This window comes from Psittacula echo, assembly GCF_963264785.1.
Source record: "Psittacula echo genome assembly, chromosome: 10".
NCBI lineage: Eukaryota > Metazoa > Chordata > Aves > Psittaciformes > Psittacidae > Psittacula > Psittacula echo.
This window is the reverse complement of record NC_137741.1, coordinates 14,375,658-14,393,786: the sequence shown is the minus strand read 5'-3', so window position 1 is coordinate 14,393,786 and position 18,129 is coordinate 14,375,658. Positions and strand designations below refer to the sequence as shown.

Genomic DNA, 18,129 nt, shown 5'->3' with positions numbered 1-18,129 from the left:
GAGCGGAGCGCCAGAGGTTGTAGCGGGCCATGGTGGCCGCGCTGTGACGGGAGCCGAGCCGGCAGCGCCATGTCGTGCTCGCACAGCGTGGTGTTCCTGCTGGACACGGCCAGCCCGGGCCGCCGGGAGCGGCTGCAGCGCGGCGCGCTGCGCCTCCTCACGCAGCTGTGCTGCCGGTTCGGCCTCCCGCGCCTCCGCTGGGCGTTCAGGTTCTTCGACTCGCTTGGCGGGCGCTGTGGGGCTTCGCGGGGTGGCGGCTTCCGCCCGCCCGATCCCCGCGCATGGGCCCGCTTCGAGGAGGAGCTGGCGGAGCGGTTCGGGGCGCGGGGACTCGGCGCCGTCCTGCCCGGCCCTGCGTCCCGCGCCGCGCTCACCCACCACGGCCTCAAGGAGACGCTCCTCGACTTCCAGTGGGACCGCCCCGAGATCGCGTCGCCCACCAAGCCGCTGCGCAGGAGCCGCAGGACGGGGCCGGCAGCCGCGGAGCCCCCCGAGAGCCGCGCTCCCCCCGAGGGCTTTGTGAACGCTGTCTTCCTCTTCTCCCCCTGCCCGCGCTCGCGGAGGGACCTGAGGCGGTTCGTGTCCGGGAGCGACGCCGCGGCCTTCACTGCGGACCCCCCCGCGGCACAGGAGCTGGCGGAGAAGCTGCTGCCCAAGAGCGTGCGGGAGCTGATCGCGGAGCAGAGGATCGCGCTGTTCTGGGTGGACACCGCTGAGTGCACGCAGGTAACACGCTGGCACCGCACAGCTCTGGTCAGGAGCACCGATGGGGTCTCTCCTGCGCTGCCTCCCGGGTAAGAAGGGAGCGCAGTTTGGTGCGTACAGGATCGTGTCCAGCAGGAGACTGCAAACTGATGGTGGTCACCCTCTTGGAGATGAGATACAGCTGCAGCTGACTGTGAAGTGTTCGTTGGGGGATGTTTTGGGCTTTGAGTTAGGTGGGAGCTGCAGCTATTCGGAATTGCAAATGAACAGTCTGAGAGACTGGACTTGAAGCTGAACCCGTTTAAAGTGCTGGCAGCTCTTAATCTAGTGGGAATGGTATTTTTTTCTATTGTATTCCTATGGAGGCCAATAAGGCCCATAAACCCAGTTGGGAAGCACTGGGTTTAGATGCTGTATAGCCATTTCATACTCTGGTTGTTCTCAATGCGTCCGTCTTGTTTTATTCATGTGAATGTTCTCTCTGTGCCAACACTAACTGGAAACATCTCTGTTCTTTGATTTCAGGTGATGGAATCCCCAGATCACATTGGATACTGGACAATGTTGGAACTGCTCTGTCAGACCGGAGGAACCATTTTGCCAGCTGACACCTTGGTGCATTTTTTGAGTCCCCACACCTTTGACTCCAGTTCCCCAGTGCCACAGACTGTCCCTTGGACCACACTGCTGCCCTTGGACGCGACTTTGAACTGCTTGTTCTTGAAGCCCTCTGTATTCCAAGCAGTTTTCCCCCAGCAAGAAGGAACGTTGTTTCTCAGTATGCCTGGTAATAACACCCAGATAAGTGGCATAGTAGTAACTGTGATGTGCCAGGGCCTGGACCAGCTTTCCTTGGGAACAGGAGGTGTAGAAGTAACTTCAGATATTTAAGGGCCTGAGTTTAAAGCAGAAGTCCTGCATGGGTTCTAGTTCCTTTGATATGAGAGCTATTAGCCCATATTTCTGATTTACTCTGTTCAGTTTTCTGTGCTTCCATAAGTCTGGATGTATGAAGGACTGCTTGCTGGTCCCACCTCATATGGGTGTATATATGCTTTTATACATGCTTTGCCTCAGCTTCAATTTACCTAAATTTAGAATACAAATAAAAAGCCCTATCAAAAGAAAGATTAGCTTCAAAGCAGCATGCGGTGTGCTTTGGCTCTTTTAGTGGTCCCTTGGTGCACTCGGCTTCTTGAGAGCCTGGGGAGGAGGTTAGGTCTGCAACCACTTACTAGAGAGCTGTTCCCTGTTTAGCCGTGAAATTTGGGGTTTTTTTGCGTTGTAGTTCCCTTCATGTCAATGAAAATCTTTTTTTTTTTTCACTTGTTTTAGGGTTTTTGCTTTATCTTATCCTTTGCTTATCTTATCCAGGAGGAAAGATGCAGGAAAGCTGTCCTGTGATCCTGGAACCCCTTGCCATGAGCCAACAGCAACTGCATTGTCCAGTCAATATCTTCCTGAAAGGCAGCTTGTCAGGTTGGAGCTTGGCACAGGCTGGGCACTTCCTCACAGAGAGCTGGATACTGCAGAGCTCACAGGTTGAGCAGGCAGAGCACAACAGGTCACTGTTCCAGCAGCTGTTAAGGACTTTAGTGACTGAAGAACTGCACATGGTAACTCTTTTCCTTTGCTTTAAACTAACACCTATTCTGAAGTGAGCTGTAACAAAAGGGGTGACAGTTTATCATGTTGTGACACTGCACATTGCTCATTCAGAGCTAGATTCAGAACGTTCTTTACGAGATCATGTAAGTCTATAACCTGCTTGTAAAGTATCTGTACCCCCAAGTCTCTGTATTTCTAGGTAACGTAAACTCTGTCTTTCAATGTAGGTTGCTGAGGTATCGCTGTCTACAAGTTGGTGCTCCTGCACGGCTGTTTTATCACCCCTGTCTGAGAGCACTGCAGTTCTGACTGTACTTGGTACTGAGAAGACTGCTGAAGCTCAGTGGTGCAACCTTGAAGGAGCTGTAGTGGAGAACTGTCCCCAAGACCATGATTTTCACATCCCAGACGTTGTAAATAGTGTGTTGAGTAAAATTGACACAGTGGTGGAGGATTCTCTGGCCAGCATGGGTAAGTGTCAGGAAATGCAATTAGCATCTTTTGATCATCTCTAGATCAGTTTTGGAGTGGAAGGATTGAAAGTTAATGGTTTGCTTTGTGGGGAGTCTCTCACTTTTTTGGGACTTGCTTATTTTGCCTTGTCCTCTGTGGCTCACACCTTCTGATACAATACAGAAATCTGCAGTGATGTATCTTTCTGTTTTATTTCCCTTAGCTTGTAGATAAAGTGCAGCTATGCTGTGCCTGGGGACAAGTTGGTTGAGGCTTCCTAAAGTGAGTCACAAGCCATCCTTGGCCAGTAGAGCCTTTGGGAGTGGCTTCAGGGAGGTTGCTTCTAGCTCAACTGTTTTGTGTTAGAGTGAATCTTCTTATGAGTCTCCACACCTGATGTATTGGCCATTAAGTTGCACTTCCAGGACTAAAGGTTTGGAAACCTCTGCTTTAGAGTCTCTGTGAAGGCAAGGACCTTCTGCCACTTCATTTAGCTCTTTCTAATAATTTTCTCTGTGTGTCTGCTCACAGAAGAAGAAGCTCCTGTGCCAGAGTGGGTCCAAAGGGAACTGTCCCATACAGGGGGCTGGCATCCTTCAGTCCTAGAAGCATGGTATCCTACGTCGAATGCTTGCGGGGCGAGCTCAGATCTGATGGAGTCATTCAGGTATGTTTCTGAAACATGTCTCTGAGTAGGAGACATTGAGGATTTCTGCTTCCTGATAAGTAGTATGGTTGTAGTGTTGCTGAGAATTCTGGAATTCAGTGCTCCTCTTAGTACGTTTATTTCTGTACTCAGTTTCCTGTGTGCTTTTGCTTCATTTTATCTTGGTGTATGGACAAAAGGATCTGGAAACAGGATATTAGGGTAGTACTTTGAGTGGATTAACATTTCGACAGTTTCAGGAGGGATACAGGCAATTTAAAATGATCTAAGCTACTTGGGGAAATGTCAGGCTTCAGCTTTTCTTATGTTATAGGATTCACTGCAAGGTACTGAAGATAGTAGTTGTTTTATCACAGTTGGTATCTAGTAGGAATGAATAATCTTGCTTTCTTCAGAAGGGTGGCTGAATGGAACATGAACAAAAGCCTAATGCAAGATAGCTTAGCACAAAGCTGCTCATGTAGTTTTGTGGCGTGTGTCAGTGGCATATCCACTGTACTTTAGGCAACTCTTGTCATGCTTGTTTCCAACTTTGTGTGACCCTTTTCAGGGGGTGGTGTGGATTTGTAGTATCTGAAGAGTTTTGGGGAGCAGGCATTGGTAGTGTACTAGTATATGTTACTGGTGCTTAGAAGAATGCGATTCCTGTCCACTGGGAACAAGGCGTAAGCTTCCCACCCGCTTCTTTTTTGATAACTGTGTTGAATGGGTCTTTTATATAGGCTCCTGCAGGTTCCTTGTACCAGCAGGAAGGATGATGTGGACCAGTCTGAAGTGGAACTCTTAGAAAGTCTGTCTGAACTGTACCAGAGAAAATCCAGTGAAACATCTGCTGCAGCTGGACCAGGAAATAGCAGAAAGAGACGTATGTATGCTTTGGGCTTACGTGTGCCAGTTGTCAATTAAGGATGATAAAGACTTCTCAGCAGGCCTTTGTAATACATGAACCCTGGAGAGCTGTATTTTTCTGAGCAGTGGCATGCTTTAGATTTTTTTTTTTAATTTGGAGATGGCATAATTTACATATTAATATTAGGATTGTCTTTTAAGAGCAACCCAAATGCTCTGATTCAGGGCTGCTCAGTGACTGACAAAGCTGTTCCAGAGCAGCATGCAGAGCTCTGCAGTTTCACTAGTTGTTAAAATAGGGACTGCTCCAACTACTAGTAAATACTGCAGCCTCTCAACTTTGTTCTAATTTGGAGAAATAAAATGCTTTCTTCTAGAAGAGAGTTTAATTGTTGCATTTCAGTACACTAACCACAGTTGATGTGTTCCCAAGTCTTGCTCTGTTGGCTATTTCTGTGATGTAAGATTGCTTTCCTATAGGTGTAACTTATACAGGTATAAGTTCTTATGCAGAACAAGTTTTCACCTGTATTTTACTTAGAGAAGTAGCTGTGTGTACATTTATGTAATGGAGAAGTACAAACCCTCTGTTTTCCAATAGAAGATTACTAATCTCACTTGACAGTAACACTGAATTCTATATTGTGCTTTCCCTTGGATGGAGTTCTGGCCCAGTGTGTGTGACAGTAGCAGTCCCTTTCTGTGGTGTTGCAGGTGGGGTTCCCCGAACTCCAGTCAGGCAGAAGATGAAGACCATGTCCAGATCCCTACAGATGCTCAATGTAGCAAGACTAAATGTAAAAGCTCAGAAGCTTCAACCTGATGTTGAGCCACCACCAGTGAATGAGAAGGTTCCATGGAAGCTTTCAGCAAAAAGATTGAATGAGAAGGTGGAAGAAAAGGAAAAGGCGCTTAAAATATCAATAGGTGTGTATTGAATTTCAGTCCTCATATTTGTAGGAGGTCATATGGGATTTTTATGGAAGGGAGAGAGAAGGATAATAGTGGAGTATTAGGTGCTAGGGAGCAGATCAATGTTTGGGTTTCTGCATCTTCAGCTTGGCACAGAGTGGTTATTTTTGTCTCCCCTTCTCTCAGTTAGTTTCTATAAATGTTTAACATACTCATGTTCCAGCTACTCCTGGGGTTAGTTTCCTGCCTTGTCTCCATCTGAAAAAAGCAATAAAGAACTATCTTTCTGCTTTTTAGTGTTAAGCAAAAGTAGTAGAGGGAAGCACCTATCAAGTTGTAACTCTAAATGTCCTGTTTAATCATCATGCAGAAATAAAGGACATTTCTTGACTGCTGCAGTAACCTAAAAGCTTGCTGATCTGCTTGGAGCTAAGCCTGCCAATTTGTCATGGGTCTGAACCTGGGACTGTTTCTGTTGTTGTTCTGGGATCTGAATGCATCTTTGCTGGTGAAAACCTTTGGTGACCTCCTCTGTTCTCCTCTTCAGCTGGAATGAGTATTTCATCAGTAAGGTAAATGGCGGTGAAGAGGATTTGAATTAACTTTGACCATTTCCCTTGCAGACTTCAAAACCGAGGAGGAACTGCAGTCCCATTTAATTGCAAGCTACCAGAAAGCTGTTGCTGAGGGAGTTCTTACATCTGTGTGTGCCCAGAATATGATCATGGCCATTAAAAGGTTCTTGAAAATACAGGATGCCAAAGAGAAAGAGGTAGGTAAATGCATATGGGTTGTTACTGATCTAGAAATTAAAGTTTTTACTATTTCAGGCTACTTTTCCTTCATGTTACCTAAAGTTTTTATGCACAGTTGCACGTAGTCAAAACCACTGCAAACTACTTCTACCTGTGCCAGCTCAATATTGAAAATACTGTAGGTAGCTGTAAAGAGCACAGGAAAACCCAGTTCAGTTACTGGCTTACCCCTTTGGTAAAGATTTCAACAAGTGTCTTTCTGTGACCTCATTCTGAATTCTGATTCTTAACAGTCTTTAACACTAGTTATAGACTTAAAGTGACTCACTGAAAAATTAGTAAACTTGTGAGTAATTGTAAAAAGTACTATGAAAACCAAATCCATAGGCCTGAAGCTGCAAGCAGGTGACCTCTGATTTCAAGTTAGAAGTTGTTCCATGTCTCATGTCAGTGTGACTTTGCTGCTGAAGGAAAAAGAATTCCTTTCCTTGAAGGAGAAGGGAAAAATGAAGCTACTCCCAAAAGACAGAGAACTGACTTAAAGTTTTTGCTGTAATTATGTATCTCTGCAGGTGGCCTGTGTGGAAAGAGTCAGAAACCATCTCCTGAAGACCAGCAAAGTGCTCAGACAACAGCATGGCTCACAGAAGGAGACCAAAGTCAGAGAGTATGAGACGCTCTATTTACTTCAACTGCTGGGATACTGTGGAGTTGGTTAGCAATTTTTAATGGTGGCTTTTTTTTTTTGTGCAAGTGGAAAAGTATTTAGATGGGGTAAATATTTCAAGGAGAATCCCTGGTCACAGTAAAAACACCTCATTAAATTCAGATACACATATGCTGTGTGCTAAGTATTGCAACCTATATCTGAAATAAGGCATCTCTCCTGCCACCAAAATGAAATGCTAACCAAATTATGCTGTCAAAAGGAGCCACTTCCCTTCCCACTGCTTTCTTGAGCACAACTTTTGCAGTAAATATCCTTTTTCCACCAGAAAAAAGGTGGTGTATGATATCTCTTTTTTTCTTAGGTGCCGACTTCAGGTATTTTTACGCCTTGAGTTATGTCTTCAGTGCTCTTCACTGCAAAGCAACACAGATGAAATGGAGCAGCTGTTAGAAGAGGCAAGTAAATTATAGACCAGGTTGTGTTTCTGGATGGCACTAGATATGGAGACCTGGAACTTGTAGTTTTTTCCCTGATTTTAGTGTAACACTTAATATTGCTTGCTCAAAAAATTTGGTATTGCAGCTGTCACAACTTAATCCCTTTTCCCACTTAACTTTCTCTTCCAGATGACAGATATGCTGCGCATTTTGTGTCTCACTGAAGACTCAGGGTATCTTACAAAGTTTCTAGAGGAAATATTAGAATTGTAAGTTCTTGAGCATGGCTTAAGTGTTACTGGGGACTGTTTTTGGTTGGATTATGTTCTTTGAGTAAACAGCAATCTGCAGCTTTGATTTTCTGCGTCTTGTAATTGTCAAAAGTTCAAACATGTTCTGTTTGTTATACTTGATTAAAGAAAAAGTAGCTGATAAGTAAGCTAATGAAAAAAAACCTATTTGATTTTTCAGTTTGTTTTAATTGACATTTGAGAACAAAGATTTAGTTCAAGCCTTGGGATTGAAACACAAAGTTTTGTGGGGGATTGTATTTGATGTGTGTTATTTGACACTTTAGGTATATGAATTCAATGCCCAAGACCCTTGGAGATATTTACTATGGTCTTGGTACACAAATACCCGCAAAGCTGGCATCTGTTCTGCCTTCAGACTTCTTCAGTGATGACTCCATGACTCTGGATAGCAAATCTCCAGGCCTTCCACTGTCTTTATCATCTGCCTTAACTCCCGCTGCTGTTTGTCTGCCCACTGAGAGCGATCAGCTGGAGGAGCTGCGCACCAGATCTGCCAAAAAGAGAAGGTAATTCCAAATAGGCAGCAGCTTGTTGTAGCCTGGGCTGTGACTGAGGAGTTATCTAAACTACAGCTCAGATATCTCTGTTTCTGTTGCTGGATAAATAGTTGGGGCAAGCTGCTGATAGCTCTGCATTAAGGGCTCCTATTTTTCATTTTAACTTGCTGTGGTTGGCTATATGAAAGTGTAATATGGATTCTGTATGTGCAGCAGAGTTTGTGAGCATCTTCCATGAGAGGATGTTCTACTGTGCAGTAGGTGACCCTTATATTGTTAAAACTGCAATTTACTGTAGATCTCAATGTTGGGGACCCTAAGTACATTTTTGCAAATGGTGAAATGAGTTTTAATACCAACCTTAACTTTAGGTATAGCTCTTCAAATTGCAAATCATCTTTCAGTGTTGTAACATAAGTAAGGTATAATCTGCAGTCTGAATTTAGGTAAAGACTTCGTATTTCTAGAGTCAAACCTATGTTGTTATTAGGTTGATAACCGTGCTTCTGATCTTATTTTAACTTAAGCTTTATATACTCTCTAAAGGAAAAACGTGTTAGCCAGACACAGGAGCATGACAGAAGCACCACAGAACTTGCGTCAAATTGAGATTCCCAAGACAGCCAAGATTCCCATCCGAAAGGTAAAACCCTTCCAAAGGATTGTGTGTGGGTTGTTTCTGTCAGGGATGCAGCAACATTGTAAAGTGACACTTGAGTGCAAAAACACTTGCTCTGCATCCATTTAGCCAGTTGTCCTGTATCAGCTGTACAGAGATTAAAATTGTTTTGAAGGAGGAATTAGTGTGGTTCAGAGGTTACAGCTAATATTCATAATAATTAAACATAATGTTACACTTCTGGTGAGGCTAATGTATACTTCTTGTTTCAGGAGAGCTTGCGTTCTTACCTTGCCTCTGAGAAGCCCCAGCAGATGCCTTCATTGCAGAAAGAAGCTGTGCAAGGTATATTGACTTCTAGCTTTGCCATGGAAAGGTGCGTCTTCAGCACATGTTCTCCCTGTAAATTTGAGTGAGCCATGATGGAATTATGCTGAAGCATGCTGGAAATATGGACAACGTTCTGCTCAATTCCGCAAAAACTTTGAGAAAGAATAATGGCTGTGTTCTGTGTGTGCTGTCAATCATGTATCCTGAAAGGAGAACCTTTCCATTCTTCCTTGGATCTTGCAATTATTTCAGTCTTCTCTGTCCTGTAAAGAAAATGAGGACAAGAGTGAACTCCTGTATCTGGGAAACAGGATATCTCTATCTGGAAAGTACTTGGAATTAAATCCCACATGTTCTCTGAACCAACATGTGCTTCAGTTGAGATTTTGTAGCTCACTTAATGTTGCTCCATATGAGACACTGACTGGCTGCTTTTCCTGCTCTGACATCTGCTTATTGCTGGAATAATGCAACTTTGTAAGACAAGTCCAGGGTGGATTCAGAGGAGTATGTTCCGGTAGCAGAAAAACAATTTTCAATGCTTTTTGGCCTCTGAGTACTTGTTTTTCTGTTCCCATCTCTAGTGGCCTGACAAAGTTATCCTCTTTTTCCCTGTTTTTACCCTTTTAATCTGATCATTTCTTGCTTTGTCTTGTGTCACAGAGGTTACGAAGGTAAGAAGGAACCTCTTCAATGAAGAGTTACTTTCACCGTCAAAAAGGTCTATGAAAAAGATGCCTAGAAGCCAGTCAGTATCTGCTGTGGAAGGCTTAAGATACAAATGCAGTGATGAAGGCACTAAAGGTAGGACATGACTGACACGTGTAAGATTGTTGTGGAAGAGCTTTTCCTAAAATCCCTATTCTTGCATCCTCAGTTCTATGAAACAATTATGATGTGCTTTTAATGAAGGAGAAAATATTCTAGATCGTTGCTGTGATGGTTGGAAGTTGAATGGGATGGTTTTGAAACTGAAACCTTTTTTTTTTTTTTTAATGCGTTTCCTGTGTCTCAGAACTGATGTAAAAATTCTTGGTTAGAAAAGGATCTGTGAATGAAAGGTGAAGAATGAAAATAATCTCAGTAGGTTAATTATGTCTGACACAAAGTACTGATGATAATACTGTGGGAGTGGGAAGGAAGTGTAGACACTGGACTCTGAAATAATAGCTTATGAGTGCTGGGAGAGTGATGCACAAGGATCCTGTATTGGCTGTCATTCTTAAACTGAAACCTAGACAAAGCTATTTACTTATTTGTCCTAACTGCTTTATAAATGGGTGATGTTAACAGCTCTTGCTTGACTTTTTTTTTAGATCATCGCAAGCTCTTGACCAGAACAGTTGCAGAAACACCACTGCATAAGCAGGTCTCCAGGAGGCTACTGCAGAAGCAGATCAAAGGCCGGTGAGTAAGCTTCTCCTGAATTTCTTCAAGTATTGGATGTATAAGTAATGGCTGTGAGCACAGGGACCAGGTATCTTCTTTGTGATCAAAGGGTCACCTTCACCTAACATAGTAAGAGAACCAGTGGAGGCTAAGTTCCGTTGTCTGAGTGGGGAGAAATACTGCTTGACTCATCATGTAAGTCAGGCTGCTTTAATTCCTGCAGCTAACTTCTGTTTAGGCTCAGTTGCTGTTTCAAGGGCTTCTGAAGAAGAGGCCTGTGCTGTGTTTTGTGGACTCTGGGCTGAAATTCAGCCTTTGCTTCCATGTGGTGCTGTTCCCTATACAGCTATTGAGTTACCCATACTCAATCCTGTGTAAACAGGAGGCAGTGTACTTATTAATTGCTCACTTAGAGGAGCCCACAAAGCAATACATCAACGTAGAAGAGAATGTACTGCTTTTCAGCCTGTGTGAAGTTCTGGCTTTGTAAGTGTGAACAATATGCCAAGTCCAAAATGTTTGCTGTTTCTCAAGGTCTTCTGATCCAGGTTGTGACACTGGTGTTGTAGAAGAATCTCCAGAGAAGGCCATAAATGGTAAACACTATTTTTTTTAATATAGGTGGCTTTGCTGTGTTGTAGTGTGTAAGTTAAAGGGATAGGAACTCTTTAAAAGGAAAATACATGAAGGACTTTGAGGGTGAACAAGATTCTGAGCTGCCATACTTACTGTCAAACCAGCACATGGATGGTTTTTCTTGATATATCTTCAACGTGGTGTGCTGTGACCCTAACGCTGCTCTGAATTCTGCTGTAATAGCGACTTGGCTCTCTGGAGTGACTGTTACGTTGGCTACTGCTGTTTCTTGTCCCCAGAAAGGAAGAAAACAGCATGGCTGAGCAAGCAGGAAGATGAAATCACTAGTGAAAAGAGACACAAGAATTAACTAGTTGTTTAACGTGGATGTAACTTGCATTGAACGTGGCTTTTCTAGCATTGCTTTCCATATAATTGCTAGAGAGGAATGAGAGTTACCATGCCTTGAAGGAGGGAAGCAATATGATGTGAAAGGTTTATATGCGTTAATATTCCAAATCTCCAGGAAAGCTAAATCTTTGCAATGCTTGCCTGCAAATGTGGTATTTGAAATGCATTTCTTTGAAATGCTTGCCCTGCATGTGATATTCTAGCTGTATGGAAGTTTCTTTGTGGTGTGTTCAGTTACAAACTGTTCCTGAAGATGTCCTCGTTGTTGAGGGAAACAGAAGTCTCTATCTCCAATCTCCTTACCTTTGCAGAAGCAGGGTTGAGAAGAAGCCCACGCATCAAACAGCTCTCTTTGAATAGGACCTGCTCTGGGGTTTTCTATTCCACTACACAGCCCAGCTCACAAAATTCACAGCTTGTCCATCAAGGACAAGAAGAGGAGAGCTCTACACTGCAGGATGTAGAAGGTACTGAATGGGATTTGAGCAGGCTGGTGTTGCTGATCTGAAAAGCTGGCATGGATAGCTCTGATTTTGATTTGATTTGGCTCTACAAGAGATTGCAAGAAGCTAAGATTTATCATGTAATATCTTCTGTAGACAGAAATTAATCCCTAGTAATTTTTTTAATTGGAAATCTGAGTTTGGAGGATGGTGAGGCAGCTATTCCTATGGGGAATACACTGCCAACTTAAGAAACCAGTCTGGCCCATCTGCCAGAACACTGCTGCTTGTCAGTCTGCATTCCTCAAATGCAATGAAATCCCTGTAAAATGTGGGACAGAAATCCTAAACCTTTCTTTCAGTCTACTCTATGGTAGCATAAAGCAGTGACTGATGGGATGTTCTTTGCTGTTTATTTCAGTAGGATTATCAGCTATAAATGGTGATGTTTAGTTCTTTGTATTGTAGTTACTAGAATCCTTAGTCACAAACCAGAACTTTAAGGTACAAGCTATAAATACTATTAAGAAGCTGAGCTACTTTGGACTTATTTTTTTCCTGTTATAGCACTTTTTCTGCAGGTAGACATTAGTTTCATATTGGGAAATAACAATAATTCTGGAGGAGCTTTAACATCTGGCTAGAGAAGAACATGCCAGGGCTATAGGCTTTGTACAACACTTGTCCATGCAGCTGAGGTGATTGTGACAATTGTTTGTGGCAGGTCACTTGCTGTTAGTTGAATTGTACTGTTCTACTTTCTAGGCATGAAGCAGCATTCACAGAGTGCCCCTGTCCAGACCCCCAAGAGGTTTTTCTTTGGTGCTGTGATTGACATGTGTAGCCCTGCAGTGAATCCTTCACCTGGAAGGAGAAGAACAAGAAAAGATTCCTTACAGTCAGAGGAGCTGACTGCTTGTCAGGTAGAAACACTTTACCTCTCTTTCTATCCCTTTTCTCTGTTCATATTTGATGAGACCTGCATAGCTTCAATTTAATGTTTGTTAAGTCTAAATGTTTTTTGTTTTAAATCTTGACGTAAATATCAGGAGGGGTAGATAATACTGCTGGAATAGAGCAAGCCTGATTCTTTCTTTCTTTCTTTCTTTCTTCATTTATTTATTGTCCCCTGCAGACTCCCAGAAAAACACCTCATAAACCTGCCCAGAAGCCAGTGAATTCTGCCAGTAAGCTGCCAAGGAGATCACCTCGCATCCTTCACAGGACACCACAGAGGATGGAGAAGACTCCTGGCAAAAGCCCAGCTGCAAAGAAAACTGCAGTTAAGTGTTTGGGAAAGTACTTTTCTCATCCTGCACAAAGGGTCAAGTCACCATCTGCGTTAGCTGAAAGTAAGAGCGTTCACTTACTTCAAGGAACTTCTGAGGACTGTTCTTCAGCAGAAAGACTCTCCCCTCCTTGCAAAGAGGCTGGCTTACACATGCTGGAACACGAAGGGTTCACAGGGCTCAGTGCCTCACTGTTACCTCTGCCAGATTCAAATCCAGCTGCTTCACCCTCCTCTGCCGTGCAGGAAAGATGCTCTACAGAGCTACAAACTCCAAGACGTTCTTTGAGGTACCTCTCAAAATTAGCATCTCCAGTTGGTACTTGGAGGCAAATCCTCCCAAAGGAAATTCAGGTGCAGTCAGATTCATTATCTCAAGCAACTAAAAGTACTCCCAGAAAACCTGAAGATCCAGGTTCTGAATTATGTACCAGCCCACCAAGTACAGAGATAGCACAGCTTACTGTGAGGTTAGAGCCTCCTTTCAGTTCTCTCAATGAGCGCTCCATGGACAGTGTAATAACATGCTCTCCTTCCCATGTGGAGGCTAAGCCGTCTGACTGGGAACTCTGTGCATCCAAACCATATTCTCAAAGATCTCCAGGTATTGCTGGCACTCCACTGAGGTCTCTGGTTCACATATCCAAGCAGGCCAAATGTGAACTGAACCCTGGAGGAGAGAATCTCACAATTGCATGTGCAACACCTGAAAATAAGGACAATCATCATGACAGCGGTGGTAACTCTTCTGTAGAAAACCTTCAGCTTTGTCAGTTCCAGGCTACTCAAAATACCTCTGTATTAGAGACAAATAAACAGATGGAGTTAGTGTCTCAAAAGTTTTCTCCAAGAGAGGACTCTGAAAACTTGGAGGAGAATCTATCTCCAAAGCCTTCTGCTGGAGAGCAGGTCCATGCACAGAATGCTGAGAGAGAGGGTGAGCAATGGTTTAAAGAGGGGAACTTCAGTGCAAACACTCATGGGTCCTTCTTAAGTGGTTCTCAAACAGTTAGTGAGGACTTGGAACCAAAAACCTTGAGAGAAGAATACACGGGGCTGAAGGCTCCAAGACTTAAGGGACACTCTAGGTTTGCCCTGAATACTTCACCTCCTATGCCAAAGTCTCCTCCTGCCTATTCTTTGCGCTGCACTGCAGACAGGAGGCAGCGGAAAGCTGCAGCACGGATGGGAAATCCTCAGGTTTTAGCCAAGTTCTCCACTCCTGAAAGTTATTGCAAGCTGCCTTCTGCTAGCCCACCAACCTATGAAGTTGAACTTGAAATGCAAGCTTCGGGCCTGCCCAAACTTCGCATCAAGAAAATCGGCTCTTGCTCATCATTGGAAGTTCAACCTGAAGCAAGTGCCAGCAAACCCAAGGGGGGAGAAAGCCCCTTTGGTGAACTGGCTGGGACCTGGTGTAGCAAGCACCCAGGAAAACTAGCAGCTGCTTGTGTTTCACCGTCCTGCTTCCGCTCTTCCCACAGTACACCTGGGAAAGGTGCAGGACAGACCTACATATGCCAGTCATACACCCCAACAAGCTGTGCCTCTAACACCTCCCCATCCCCCTTGGAAGCAGGGGTTCCCTGGACACCCTCTCCAAAGCAGAAGGGGAAGACTACCCCTGATGCTATCAATGACTGGCCTCGGAGAAAGAGAGCAGCAGGCAGCACTGCTAATGTTAGCTGTGCTCAAAGCGAGAGGAATGCTGATGAGTGGAAAATGGTGTCAGCAGACAGAGAGGTGAAGATCTCGGAGCACTGCAGCAGCAAAGGAGCAAATACTCTTGAGGAATTTGAGGTGGAAGGGGTTTGCAGGCTCCAGGATCTGGCATCTCCTGGTGACTCTGAACCCAAGGCTGATGAGGACTCTGCCAAGGGAACTTTTGGCCTGAAAACGCGGAAACGGGTCTTAATGCATCTGTCGCCAGAGAAGGAGGAGAATCATGATGCCAAGAGACCTTGCACTGATAAGTGCAGTGTGGATCTCACTGGCTTTCCCTTAGATGATGGAAACAGAAACAAATATAGGATAGACTCTGTGCTTCCTGAGAAACCAGAAGCATGTGCGCTCATGACTCTTGAGCAGCACAGTTGCATAGGGGATGACAATGTCTTCCTTTTGTCAGGTAATTCAGTGGCATGAGTGACCCTCTATTGAAATTGAGATGGTTAAAAATGGGGGTGGTAGACAAAAACAAGAGCGCACTTATTTTCTGTCTGACTACCTGAGGGAGAAGGTGGTGGAGGGGCAGAGTGGCTTGTAAATAACATGGGAGTTAATGATGTGGAGAGGCAGACTGAATGTGATGGAGTATTAGTGATGAGAGACAGATCAGAGAAATAAGGAGTAGGAGGCTGGAGGAGTGAAAAGGAAACTTTGAGAACTTGGGGACGGAGGATCCCAGTTGCATTCAACTGGCAATTTATGTGGGTTTGTGTTGATACTGCTAGCTGTTTCTGCCCAGCATCCAGCACTGAAACTGACTGTCTTAAGCCTAAAGTTTGGCTGCTTCAGTATAGACTGGAGCCTTGGTGGGTGAGTCCTGTAGATGTTGGTACTTATTGGTGCTTTCTGTCTGCACATGGTGGCAGGCCTATTGGAAATGGGTATCAGAAAGGATTGCCTTGCTAGCGGTTGTGTTGCATAGGTTTGTATTTAAGCTTAAGGTACCTCTTTGCTTTTGTTGTGGATACAGATGAGGCAGCTGACCATGGTGAAACAGGCTGTCTCTGCTCTCTAAGCAAGGCCCTGTGAATTTTAAATACTTCACCCAGTATTGTTCTAAAACTAAATGTTACAAGGGACTGCAGCAGATACTGTTCTATAGTGACTGCATGCCCTGAAGCTTCAGTCTTTGTTTCATTTTTCAAGGAAAGTTTTGTATAGAGGCAGTCTTAGTCATTGAGCGGATATCACTGAGAAAAAATGGGCAAACGTTAAAGCAATGTTAGTCCATATTCAGGACAGGAAATGAGTGGTATTTAGCCTCAAGCTAGTCCTGTAGGAGCTAATTCCAGGCTGCTCTTTACCTTTCTTCATGCAGAAACCCACTCTGCCAGCCTAGATTTTCTTTCAGATAAACTGAGTATCACTTGTAGTGATGGAAGTTTTGAGACAGAACTATGTCTGTGCATGAGACTGATCTGACAGCACCCTTAAGTTGTCAGTTTGCTGCAGCATCTCACTGTGCTTTTCCAGGCTCAACCCCACCAGTGAAGAACACGCTCTCTGCTAGCAGCCTTGTAGCACTGACCCAGTCTCCACTGCTTTGCCAGGGACAGACACCGCCGCCTCGGAGGAAGTGTGTTCAAGGTAACCCCTATGCCATGAGGAAAGGCAGTGCTCTCTGCCTGCAGCTAAATGACAATGTCATTTTCAGTGTCTCCATCTTGCATGCTTCCAAGAAGCTTGGCATGAACTGGGAAGTTTGGGAAGGAGGTAGCAGTGAAGAAAGAGTAGCTTAGTCAGAAGTGCAGCTTACCGTTCTTTGTATCCAGTTGGTATTTCTTGGAGCCACCAGTAAACTTGGGCAAAGTGTAACTTTAATTCCTTCTTTCTGTTTTGTAGAAGAATCTGATGTCTTCCAAATTGGTGCCAACCAGGAGCTGTCTCCATTCCACATCCCGGCTTTTAGGAAGCGTCCCCTTAGCAGGACTTACTCACGGAAAAAGCTGCTCAGCTGAAGTTTGGAGCCAGAACAGTATGGGAAACTTCGCATTATCCCTGCTGTACAATGTGCTTTGTGACAAGGACCTTGTATTTGGTGCTGGGCTTGGAGCTGTCTTGTGTTGGTAGGAGACTAGATGCAAGCATATGGCATATGACAGTGGAAATAGGGACCACTCCAGAAGTGTGGTGTGCTTGAATTAGTTTTTACCTCAATTACAGCATCTCTCCATCCAGTCAAAGCCTTTCTGCATGTGGTAGCTGAGTTTTGCAGTGAAGGTTCAATTCTGCCAAAGAGGGAGAATTGTCACTTTTCTACAACTTCCTTGTGAAATAAACTGATGTGAATTTGCATTGTGTCACTTAATCAGGAATCTGTCTTTAGCCCAAGTGATGGGTAAGGGATTGGGGCTGCAGGAAGGATGTTGGTGGTGAGTGGGTACAAAACAAGCTGCATGCTCCTCCTCTGTATCTTGTCCTGACACTGGATCCTCTCTGTTGCTGAGAGCTTAATGGGAAAAATAACAAGCAGATGAACTGCATTAATGAGTAAATTACTCAGAAATACTTGACAAATGCCAAAAGAGTACAGAGGAGGGGAAAGATGACAGCTGGGAATAGGGAAGAGGAGGAGGAGTTTGAATTTTCCCTCTTTGTAGATCATGCATGGTTTGGTGAATGAGCTCCTGGCCACAGCTGGGTAAGCTGGTGCTGATGAAGTTAACTGCATTGTCCTTTTCTGCATATTGCAGTGGGCTGGAGTTGGATGGAATAGCAGGAGATGACACGTTGAAGACTGTTCTTTACCAGACTCTGTCACTGATTAAATAGTGACTCAATTGCCTGTGACATGTGCTTGTGCTGTAACCCCATGAAGACAGCAGGAGCTGTGACTGTGCTCAAAATGCAGCCTAAAAGGGGCTGAAATTTTGCATTACTTTGCAAGGGCTGATTTTTTTTTTTTTCCCCTTGGGAAAGTGACCTGTTTGTGCCCAGCAGGATGTAGGGGAAGTCACCCCACTCTGTCTAGTGGATGCACAGGAAGCAGAGAGCTATGAAGACAGTGTGAGGTCACCCTAAAACCTAAGGTCACCATGGCAATGCAGAAGTTTGTTACCTGGCTTTGAGGGGCTTAGATGGTATTGGTTGGAATTTGTTTCCTGGAAATACTATTTCTGCAGGAAAACTAACTTTGCTGATGTGGAGGAATGGTGTGATTACGAGTGATTGTTTTGCTTGTGGGAGAAATGCACTTGCTTCAAGGATGAGGATGGATACACAAGCATAGAGCTCCAAGATTACTACTTACAAGTAGGATGGATTCTTCTTTTACCTACTGGAGATCTTTGTTTTCAACAGCAGGAAATAAAGTCTCTCAACCACACACAGAGCCCTCAGTAATGTCCACCCTCAAAGCAAGATGAATTATGTAGGAGGAAGATCAGGAGGTGGGTCCTACTTCAGATGTTGGCTTTGAACTTAGTGTGAGCTACTCCTCAAATAGTGGTTGTGGTTTGGGCTGAAGCAAGGAGCTGGC

General features: G+C 44.3%; 1 protein-coding gene across 1 annotated transcript; it reads left to right on the top strand.

Annotated features, from left to right (window-relative positions):
- On the top strand, window positions 1-16,912 carry TICRR (TOPBP1 interacting checkpoint and replication regulator). Its single transcript, XM_080625949.1, has 22 exons — window positions 1-726; window positions 1,231-1,492; window positions 2,080-2,321; window positions 2,541-2,784; window positions 3,298-3,433; window positions 4,156-4,298; window positions 4,997-5,209; window positions 5,818-5,966; window positions 6,522-6,616; window positions 6,981-7,074; window positions 7,246-7,325; window positions 7,634-7,876; window positions 8,414-8,510; window positions 8,759-8,831; window positions 9,480-9,620; window positions 10,133-10,223; window positions 10,740-10,801; window positions 11,504-11,659; window positions 12,401-12,558; window positions 12,771-15,051; window positions 16,125-16,238; window positions 16,494-16,912. Exons 1-22 carry the CDS (start codon window positions 70-72, stop codon window positions 16,607-16,609), a joined length of 5,847 nt encoding a protein of 1,948 aa, XP_080482075.1. The 5' UTR covers window positions 1-69; the 3' UTR covers window positions 16,610-16,912.
- The last annotated feature ends 1,217 nt before the right edge of the window (window positions 16,913-18,129 follow it).

Coding starts and splice junctions, on each gene's coding strand:
- TICRR (XM_080625949.1), top strand. CDS start 70: ATGTCGTGCTCGCACAGCGTGGTGTTCCTGCTGGACACGGCCAGCCCG. Junction 6,617..6,980: donor AAGGAGACCAAAGTCAGAGA/GTATGAGACGCT, acceptor TTTTTTTCTTAG/GTGCCGACTTCAGGTATTTT. Junction 8,832..9,479: donor GCAGAAAGAAGCTGTGCAAG/GTATATTGACTT, acceptor CTTGTGTCACAG/AGGTTACGAAGGTAAGAAGG.